The sequence below is a fragment of the Lates calcarifer genome, unplaced genomic scaffold (genome assembly GCF_001640805.2).
Source record: "Lates calcarifer isolate ASB-BC8 unplaced genomic scaffold, TLL_Latcal_v3 _unitig_1195_quiver_2676, whole genome shotgun sequence".
Lineage (NCBI taxonomy): Eukaryota > Metazoa > Chordata > Actinopteri > Centropomidae > Lates > Lates calcarifer.
Window position 1 is genome coordinate 790 of NW_026115353.1, and position 11,237 is coordinate 12,026.

Here is an 11,237-nt window from a genome sequence, read left to right on the forward strand (position 1 = left end):
AAGAAGAAAAAAAATAATAATAATAATAATAATAATAAACCGAACGAAAACAAGAGGGTCCTTGCAACTCGTTGCATGGCCCCGTTGGGCCCACGCAACTCGTTGCTCGGGCCCTAATAAAATCAAGGCGTGACCAGCTCCATGTGTGTCTTAACTGGCCTAACCTGTCTGTCATCAGTGTGACCGCAGGCTGCTCAGTCTGTACGTCTATTGGCTGACAATCAAAGGGGCTGGGTCGTTGCTTGAGCCCGTGGGTGCGGAGGGAGCCTGAGAGGGATGGAGGCTGACAGGATGCAGCTTCGCCTCAGCGGGCCGCTCATCCCTCCATCCTCCCTGCGATGCGCTGTGCGTTATGACGCCAGGCCGTTTGACGAGTGCATTACGTGGGACTGGCGGAGGAGCACAGCAGCCTGGATCCTCGTTATGTAATGCATCGGATGCTGCTGTACAGCTGAGAGTAGCAGAGGAAAAAAAAAAACAACCGACGGACGGCTGATTTAATAACGAATGTGTGGTGGCTTGTAATCGAGCGTATGGATGTCTGCTGTCGGCGAGTACAATGCTAATTGTAAATCGCTGGAGTGCAGTGTAATTGAGCCAGTCTGGGCATCAGTGGCCTATCCCTGAGCTGCACATACGTCTGGAGCCTGCGGAAGCTGCACAGCGCCTTTTTTTTTTTTAGCCGACCAGAGGCGCGTCTCTGTTCAAATCCGTATCCTCTATCAGTGGAAATAAACCAATGCGGGTTTGTTTTAGAGAAGAATCAAGATCATATTTTCTTCTCCATCGCATTGGTTTAATCCAACAGCCTCTGAGCTGTAGAATAAACAATGGCGGGTCCCGAGCAGTCCCAGCAGCAGCAGCAGGTAGAGGAGAAGGCAGAGCACATAGATGATGCTGAGATGGCTCTGCAAGGTATTAACATGCTGCTCAACAACGGATTCAAAGAGAGCGACGAGCTTTTCAGGAGATACAGGTAATGATGTTTTTTTATGATAATTCGTTTCAGTATGTTGTAAGCTTCAGTCTCAGCAAGATGACAGATAATCTCCAAGAAAAATGTTACAAGTGGCTAAAACATTAAAGTGAAATTCAGAACACAGCATGTCCTGTAGCACTATACACACAGTGACTGGACCTATGTCTTCACATGTAACTGTATAACTCAAATAAATGATTGCTGTGACTGGTTTGGGAGGTCACAAATGCCTGTCAGCCTGTTTGTCAGCCAGTGAGGCTCTATGGCCTCCGGGTGTCAGTCTCACCTGGGATTCCCCGAGGCTTCCCACTGACAGAGCATCTCTAACACTGAGGTGACATTTTCATCATACATCCATGCATCTCTTGGCTTCACCAGTATGTTATCTAAGCCTGATTTGGACACTTGCATTTTTTAATGATGTGCTCTCTTGCATGTCAGACAGATAGACTATGGCATCAGGCATGAACAAGGGTGCTCAATTTGTGCAAGCAAGAAAAGTTATCTAGCTCCTTTTAGATTCATTCCCTCAGAGAGTGTGATGCTAAAGCTTCTGTGTATGACGTGTATGACTTAGATCTTATTGTAATTTTCAAACAAATATTCAGCCTTGTTTGTGTCTGTTTTGTATTGTGGTCTCCTGTTCTCTCTCCAGGACCCAGAGCCCATTGATGAGCTTTGGGGCCAGTTTCGTCAGTTTCCTGGTGAGTTTCATTTCAGCTGGTGATAAAATGACATCTAATAAAACACCAGAGGAAATGTCCGTTAGACTTAAGAAATAGCCAAACAGCTATTAATGTAGTTGATACAGCAGCATTCAAGCCCATACCGTCACAGTTCACCATTTTTCCCCCCCAGGAAACCACAACACCACAAGTCCCGAATAACCCAACCTGTCAAGCTGTTTGTATCATTGTCACCACTGGCATCCTCTCTCTTTGCTTTTCCACCCATTAACATAATGGATGTATCTTCCTCTCAAGAGCAGCATTGCTCTTGCAGAGAAGCATGTAACTATAACGCTGCATCCATCACTGATGGGAGAGGGAGATTTTTCACAGCGTGGCCGTCACACACACACACACACACACACACACACACTTTGTTGCTGCCCCTCGTGTCGACACTCACTCACCATGAAGCTAGAGATGATGTCATCCTCTGTCCCCAGATATTAAATGTCCCTGAAGGCAGTGGGGGTGGTGACATCTGACCATCATAGTGGGCCTTCATACATGCAGAGCAGCAAACATCATACAAACTAATGTGAAACCATCTTTAAATGACACTAAAATAAATAATCTATAGCATTATATATAGTCCTCTTTCATTTATGAGTGATTATTTCCTGCCTGACTCAAAGTGATCTCTAAAGGTTTGAGCAACATCACAGCAAAGATTTTCTGATTCTGCCAGCTGGGTAGTGTCTTTGCCGGCCCGAACACACAGCTGTACAGATGTCACTGTGTTCCTCCATTCATTGTTATGCAGAAAGAGCGCTTTGTTCTTGCCTGCTTTATAAGAGTATTACATAACACTCTTTCACTCTTATAGCAAGATTGTAACGAGATATGCTCTGTAAAACAAAACAGTTATATCAATGTCAATGTAAAAATGCAATACTGTGTTTTTAATCCACAAACATATATCAATGAACCAAAAAGACCAGTTTTAAGGACTTTTGCCTGCATTTCATTGCAGAATGCCATGATGACTTTTGAGGAGGAAAAGATGCAGACAGCCTGTGATGACCTGAGGACCACTGAGAAACTGTGTGAGAGTGACAGCACCGGAGTGATAGAGACAATCAGAAACAAGATAAAGAAGAGCGTGAGTGCAAAACGATGGACAAAAGGAGTGAAAAGATGTATTATATGGGCTGTTAGAAGGCAATAAGACACATATAAACTAAACACTGATAATAGCACTGCTGAAATGACATTTTGATTTTTCACTTAGTTTGTGTGAACAAACAGGTTTCAGTCGCTGCTGATGTCTCCTAATATCACAGCCAGAACAGGCTACAGTTCAGATAACAATGTTTATGTCCTCGGCATCAGGCCTAATGATGCAGGCAGCAGTGAGATCATTCCAAACCCACTCACAGATTCAATTAGTACTTCTGTGAAATGTAATCAACAAACTGTGTGAGGGCTGTCTAGCAGCTCTGGGTCATTCAGGAAACTTCTTGTTCCTCTGGAGACCAGCCAATGGGGAAACAAGTTGCAGAATGCGTGTGCTTATTGAATGTGTGTGTGCCTGTGTGTGTGTGTTACAGATGGACTCCCAAAGGTCGGGCGTGGTCGTCGTGGACCGCCTCCAGAGACAGATTATTGTCGCTGACTGTCAGGTGTACCTCGCCGTGCTCTCATTTGTCAAACAGGAACTTTCTGGTAATCAAATTAAAGATTTCCCATGATCCAACATTTCCCATAATGCAACCAATAGCATGTTTTTGATAGACCCTCCCTGCCTGGTAAATGCCCATGTTTTGCAAATTTAGCATCTTGAATTCATAACACAGGTTTTCAGGTATAAATTGTAGTCTCCAGTCCTGACTGATGATGTCCCTGTGACATTATGAGGGTTATTTTTTCAGACACAAGAAAACTCCCTTTAGTGCCACCAAAGATTTATTCAATCAGTTTAATGCTGGAACAGTTAATTGATTAATCAGTGATTAAGTCAATCTTGTTTTCCATATCTTACCATAAATTGAATATCTTTGATTTGGATTCATTGGTCAGATATTTGACTGAATATCATCATTAGTTGTTTAACATAATCCTTAATTGTTTCATTAATTGCCGGAAATTATGGTCTTATTCTTCAGCATGGACATCTCCATTTAAAAACCTCATTTAAAGAATCTTCTTTATCATTTCCAACAACAGCGTATATCAAAGGAGGCTGGATTCTCCGTAAGGCATGGAAAATGTACAATAAGTGCCACAGTGACATCAGCCAGCTGCAGGAGGCCTGTCAGCGGAGGTCCTCTGTCAACCAGGACTCCCTCACTGCGGACAACGCCAACCACAACGCACCAGTGGAAAACTGCGTGACAGCCGAGGCCTTGGACCGGCTCAAGGGCTCCGTCAGCTTTGGCTACGGCCTCTTCCATCTGTGTATCTCCATGGTGCCACCTCACCTGCTCAAGATTATCAACCTGCTGGGCTTCCCCGGTGACCGACTCCAGGGCCTGTCCTCCCTTATGTACGCGAGCGAGAGCAAGGACATGAAGGCACCACTAGCTACGTGAGTAGGCTCAGCCTATCTTATTTCATAGAGAGAGGAGACTGAAATTTACAGTCTTTAAATTAGCCATAGTTGAGTTTGGTGCTCTAATATATATATTTTTTTTAATGCTCACAAAAATGGAAATTTGAGCGTCTGTAATTCAATGACAATTGGCCAAAGTATGAACCTTCAAGTTAAATCTCAGTAATAAAGGTTGTAGAGCTGATGGCAGGTTAATGGTCAAGCAGTAATGAACAAACCACAATGTCTGTGCCCTGTTTTTCTGTAAGATCTGTAGTTATATTTCCTCTCACATATGTCCAGGTAAACACACATTCAGATTAAGTTTCAGATTGAGCTTCAACATACCAATCTGAGATGTCTCTGTTGTTGTGTTGCTCAGGTTGGCCTCTTGTGGTACCACACAGTAGTGGCTGCCTTTCTTTGCTCTGGATGGCTCTGACACACATGCAGGGCTACTGGAAGCCAAAGCTATTCTGCAGAGAAAGTCGGTGGTTTACCCCAACTCATCGCTCTTCATGTTCTTTAAAGGACGGGTTCAGAGGCTAGAGGTACGTACTGCAGACTCAGGGCCAGTAATAATCATTGAACTGCGGTCATTGACAGATTACAAGCTTTAATGGTTTATTTCTGTTTGTAATGCTGGATGAAGACTTTTGGTCTGTAAACACACAGTAGACAATTTTTTATTTTACAAAGGAATCTGAAAAGAATCTTCCATCAGCCAGTTCAGCAACCTCTGTTCAAGCACACATAATTAATATGCATGTCAGGAGGTTCATTAACCACCAACATCAGATCAACCATCTACTTACCTAACTCTCATTAAACACATGCATAAAGTGTGTGTCTAACATAATTGCTGTTACCTGTTGGTGTGTGTGTTTTTCTCCTCTTTCCCCAGTGCCATATCAACAGTGCTTTGGCCTGTTTCCATGATGCATTAGAGCTTGCATCAGACCAAAGAGAGATCCAGCATGTGTGTCTCTATGAGATTGGTACGTGCTTTCTTATCAGGTTAGTCGTGACATACTGGCACTAGGTGTACAGTACAGCCAGGGATTCATTTTATTCTGTCTGCTTGTCATTGTGTCAGGTTGGTGTAGCATGATAGAGATGAATTTTGAAGATGCATACAGGTCGTTTGAGAGGCTGAAGAATGAGTCTCGTTGGTCACAGTGCTACTATGCCTACTTGACCGGAGGTGAGTTTGACGCACACTAACGCATGCTCACACTGCTGGGATGCTTCTAGACTGTGCTCAATATAGTCCCTTTTTGTCATTTTCCAGTGTGTCAGGGTGCTTCTGGTGACCTGGATGGAGCAAGTGGAGTTTTCAAAGATGTGCAGAAGCTGTTCAAGAGGAAAAACAACCAGATAGAGCAGTTTGCTGTCAAAAGGGTAGGTCTAGCAGCAAATTTTGCCCCTTTGTTCTTAAGTCTTAACACGTGTGTCACAAAAATGTTCCTTCTCTGTCTGATTTCTGTCTGCAGGCTGAAAGATTGAGAAAGATCTCACCCACCAGAGAGCTATGCATCCTCGGTGTAATTGAAGTGCTGTATCTGTGGAAGGCGCTTCCAAACTGCTCCTCATCTAAACTGCAGATAATGAATCAGGGTGAGTGTAACCGACATGATTCATACCGGCATAACCAAGTTAGCTGCAGTCAGATCTCTTAAGAATTTGATTTTACCCTGTGTGATGATGTCCTCGTTGTGTCTGCTCAGTGTTACAGAGTTTAGATGACGCTTCGTGCAGAGGCCTGAAACATCTCCTTCTTGGTGCCATTCACAAATGTCATGGAAATATGAGAGATGCTGTGCAGGTATCAGTCCACACTGAGTACTGAATGATGCAGATAATCAACTCTGGTAATGTTGCTCCATCCTGCTTTTTGTACTAATTTTATCTGTAATCCAGTCATTCCAGCTGGCTGCTAGAGATGAGTACGGGCGGCAGATCAACTCATATATTCAGCCATATGCCGTCTATGAACTGGGATGTATACTACTTGCACAACCAGAGGTCAGTCTGTTTGACATAGCATACATATTTTTGCAATTAATTTATGAAGCAAATGGGCACTTTATGTGAACTCTACTGATGAGACCACATGCTCAGTTATAATCCACTCTATGTTTTGCAATCCAGACAGTGGGAAAGGGAAGGTCATTGCTACTACAGGCAAAGGTAAAATATTCCCAAAGTAATCATCTAAATTATCTTTTATTGTATTTTTCCAATACAAACAGTAGATTACATAAAACATGTATCTATCTATCATGTTTTTAGGAGGATTTTACTGGCTATGACTTTGAGAACAGGCTTCATGTCCGCATCCATTCAGCCCTGGCCTCGTTGAAGGAAGTAGTGCCTCAGTAACTCCAGGAGGAAGCTACAATGGCTCCAGCTATGCTCATGGCTTTTTACAACAAGTTTAAAGCCATTCAAATTAACTGTTTGACATCCTTGTGAACAGGCTCCAGTGTTTTTCATTCTAGAAGGTTTTGGAGAAATACGCTTGTTTGTCATCTTACTCACACTGAGGTTCAAATGAGACCTTATCTTTGTGCTCCGAGTACAGAGACAGTGGGTGTTCATACTAGCTTAGCACAAAGACTGGAAACATTGATTTAAATAGCTAGTGTAGCTATGGAAATATCTTATGTGTACTTACACTATAACAAGACTTGTCTTGTTGTTGACCAGCAAGGTAGTCACCAATACATCCATATACATTGGTTTTATTACTGTGCAAACCTGGGACACTCAGTAGTTGTTGGTGAAAATATGGCCTCAGCTTGCTTCCTGTCTTTATGCTAAGCTAGGCTCAACACTTCCTTAGCCAATTTCTGCACTAGATGCACAGAGATGAACATCAGTACTTGACCTGCAGCAAGACAACAAAGACGTATATTTCTTCTAATCCCTACCTGTTCTTTTAAGTGTTTTCCACACCCAAATGTATTAGCTAGCTAGTAACAATTTTCCTCATTAGCTTGTGTATTTGGAGGGTTTCAGTTATGCCACCCCCCTTTCAGTGAGCAATTCAGCACATACAAGTAACCTTTTAAATGAAATCATACTTCCCTTAATAGTAACTTTACAAAGAGTAATAAAAGACACAGATAGTAGTATTTTCCACATTCTTTAATACACGCAGATGACATTTGAACATCTTACACAAATTATGAAATAGAATTCTTTGCCATATCACATATCATGAAAAAGATAAAGGAAAGGTTTGTCAAATTTAATATTTGATTTTATATGCTCTTATAAAGGACTTCATAGGCTGTTACATTTTCAGCAGTTTTTAATAAGTAGTGCTTCTAATAAAATTTTCAAAATCTGCTTGTCAAATTGCAAAAGTACATTGAAACATATCACACGGAGGCTACTTATATTCACAGTGGACGTAAAATGACAAACTCGTAGTCTAATTAGTTACCACTGTTCACACATAGTAACAACTAGGCTGCTGTGAATTAGTCACACTCAAGACGTGATATGTTTATAGTAACTGAGAAATCACAACACTTCACAATGCCCTGATGATGTTTTTTTATGTGAAAACACTGGGCATTGATCCTGTGCACTATGCATGGTATGGCAGGGTTACAGTGGCTTTACGACTGTATTGAAGTCAAACGTGCCTGTATGTCCATCCGTGCAAATATGTCAAGGTATTATAATACAGTGCATTCAGTACTGTAATGTTACCACTGAACGGTGCTGCTAAATGTCAGCCTAATAAACATATATTAGCAGTGACTTATTTTAATAGTGTTTTGGTGATACAAGCTTTTGAATTAGTCCATAATAGTGAAAAGTTCATTTATTACATAGCAGAAGTTGTACTTTTACAAGTGTCATTTACAGTATGCTATTTTAGTTTGAGTTTTAACCTACAAATCCCGTAATAGCCCGCAAGGTAGACTGCAGCGTGTTAATGATCAAGCTGGTTCAACAGGGTGCTCTTGAATTGGACAAGGAATAATATTTCTGTATTGTAAGTGATTTTAACAACCTTTCTCAACATGGTTTCTCACTGTACATATGAATTATTCTGTGCAGGATATTGCCTTCTGAGTTCTGGTTAATCTGAGCAATATAAGCAAAAGGCGAACATTTCAATTTCCAGAGGTTTTCAACAATGACTATCTGTGTTTTTCATCTCATGTTCAAGAAAGTGATTGGATAGATTTGTTTTTGCTCATGCTAGCTGGTCAGATAAAACCAGTCATTCCCTGTGGCTGTGGTGGATGTAAATTGTGGTAAATATTGAGGTGACCACTGTGCAAGTGGTCAGTGCAGTGCAAGTGATGTGGTGAATGGTGAAATGTTAGTGAGATGTCACCTACCTGCTGTACCAAATACTTCTGTCACTTAGAGATTTGTTTCCTTCTGTCATGAGGTTCTGTTGAAATTGAAGTAACATGTCAGGATGATGGTGTTCCAATGTGTCACTGAACTCTACAATAAACTGTTCTCCATTAATCTAATCAAATATATGGTGTTTTTCTTTTCCTGTGAGTTCTTTTTTTTGGTGAATATTGTGCAATGGTGGCAATGTTGCAGGAGCAGACATGTCTTGGATTTTTTTTGCCATACTGTACCAGATCAGTTCTTCATATGCACTGCTCTGATCCACAGGAAATGAGGAAAATGCTCTGGTGAGAAACGTCTTTGATTGCCTGGAACCCCTGGAAGACAGTGGACTAAGACACAACAAACATGGGGTAATTTTGTAAGTCTGTACACACCAAATTCTTTTGACATGAAAGAAAAGCTTGCAGGAAGTTATTATCATTGGATTGAACTGATGAGTTAAACAACTTTTTAGAACCTGTTTAATCACAGTGTAATGTCTTATTGCCATGTCTTATCTGTCTACAGCATCCATTTATGTTTATTCCACCAGGGGGAGCTTATCTCACAGGAAGCATATGTGATCTATTGTAGTTTCCCACATCTTGATTACAATTACAGCAGGGCAGGACAAACTGGATGAGAATGCTCAGTGGTGCAAAGTGACTAAGTACATTTACTTAAGTGCTGTACCTCAGCACAATTTTAGGTGTTTGGAAGGAAACATTGTATCCTATTATTTGACATGTTTAGTGACTAATATCTTGTAGATTCAGATTCAGATTATTATTGCAAATAATAAAATCAACAAACGACACCAACAAATACATAGTCATGTATTATTATAGATGGTATAAAGTAGTTATAATTAGCCCCACATTTATGCCCAATATCATCCAGAAAGCTTAACCATCAAGATACATAAAGTGGATGAAAGATTCTTTGTTATCACTGGCTAATTGTATCCATTGATATGATTACACTTTTAAATTCATTACTGGAGATTCTGCAATGCAATATGTTTATTTTAATTTAATCATAAATTTGTCACAAAATAGAATTCACCCTTTTATTCTCATAATAATATTTTATGATAAACTTCTTTAACTGAGCATAAGATGAGGAGGGACCTCCCGTTCGGTGAATTATCTTTACATTTATAATTCAATTTGTGCCATTATTGTCTGTGTTGTTTCCATGTCGAATTTGATTAGGGTGGGAGTAAGGGTGCCTGCATGCTCTGATAGAGACACACCAAGAGCACCTCTTTAAGAAAACATGTCTCTCACACAAGGCTCAAGGCAGCAGCTCATTCAACCAATAAATTATTCAGGCTTCTGTGCAACTGAATTTAGACATGGCAGAGCAGGGCTGGAAGGCTGGGCAGCAACAATACCTCAGGCTCCTCCTCCATCTTCCTGTAGTGGACGCTGGTGCTCCTAAATAATCAAAAGACATTTCCCTCCACGCCCACTTCTAAAACATTCAGCCTTCAGCTTGGCTTACTTCACTTTAAAATGGAGAGGACAAGTGTATCTGGGGGTACCTCATCTAGTGTGTGGATCTGTGGTGATTCATGGAAGTGACATCATCCTTTTTTATCTGCTGGTGATTCATATGCACTTATATTTTTGCGTAGCATCGGTAGACCGTGCTACACTTAGCAGCGTATTCTTTTCAGTGGCATGGATTAGACCTTCAAATCTTAATGCTGATGAATTAAATAAAGCAGTTGCATCAGACAGAAGTGGAGGAGACAGAGAGGGCCCAAGAGAGATCTTACACATCAACCAAATGTGTTCATGTGAGAGAGAGTGGGAGCGAGAGAGCGAGAGAGAGAGAGAGGGGGGTGCGAGGGGGGCAGTAGGAATGGTAGGACTGTGCAAATGAGCAAGGTCACAAAACACAATTGCATTGTGTTTCACTCAGCCTGAAACCTGAGCAGCCAAAGTATCCTACCACCAGAAAGAGAGTTCCTGCTCGCTACCCTGTACTGCTGCTAAGCCTCATGTGCAACGGACTTTACTTTAATACAAGTTGGCAAAATATTCTCATAAGCCCATTCACATTGTGAATTAAGAAATTTGTTATACAGAATACTTGAAAATATAAATGGATGACAGTGAAAAGAAAATGTATTGATCTGGTGTACCTTTGTAGCCATTACACCATTATGGTTCTACAATATGGCTCAGGTCATTTGCACAAGGACACACTGACATTATTATGCCCAGTCCTCTCATCTCCTCAATCAGCTCAATGACTGTCTAAGAGCTTCTCATTGTGAAGACCTCTGATGTTAAGCTTCATCTTGTGTGCCTTGTGTGCCACCTTTTTGCTATTTTTATTATGCGATATACCATATGCTTACAAGCAATAGAATTCCCTGTAAGTTAAGATCACAGCTTTTTATGTCAGAGCTGCTACTTTGTTTCAAATGTGCTCTGTAGGATTTAGGGTTTTAGGAGCAACATACATTACATTTTTCACTTATTTGCATCATTAGAGGTTCCAGAGAACTATGAATTTAATTAGATGCTTTAAAATAAGATCTCTTTAGAAAATTGTATTTTGTATGAATTTGTTATATTATTTTTTAAATTGATTTGTTGGTCCAAAACAAGACAAC

At 40.9% G+C, this 11,237-nt stretch overlaps 1 protein-coding gene across 1 annotated transcript; it reads left to right on the top strand.

The window, feature by feature from the left end:
• Window positions 1–242: 242 nt before the first annotated feature.
• LOC108887053 (tetratricopeptide repeat protein 39C-like) lies at window positions 243–8,747 on the top strand. The gene is given in 15 exon segments (XM_018682223.2): window positions 243–976; window positions 1,635–1,683; window positions 2,681–2,809; window positions 3,258–3,372; window positions 3,874–4,238; window positions 4,620–4,649; window positions 4,651–4,788; window positions 5,142–5,235; window positions 5,334–5,441; window positions 5,529–5,638; window positions 5,731–5,854; window positions 5,965–6,062; window positions 6,158–6,262; window positions 6,389–6,427; window positions 6,530–8,747. Coding segments are annotated over 15 exon segments (1,740 nt in total). The 5' UTR covers window positions 243–830; the 3' UTR covers window positions 6,620–8,747.
• The last annotated feature ends 2,490 nt before the right edge of the window (window positions 8,748–11,237 follow it).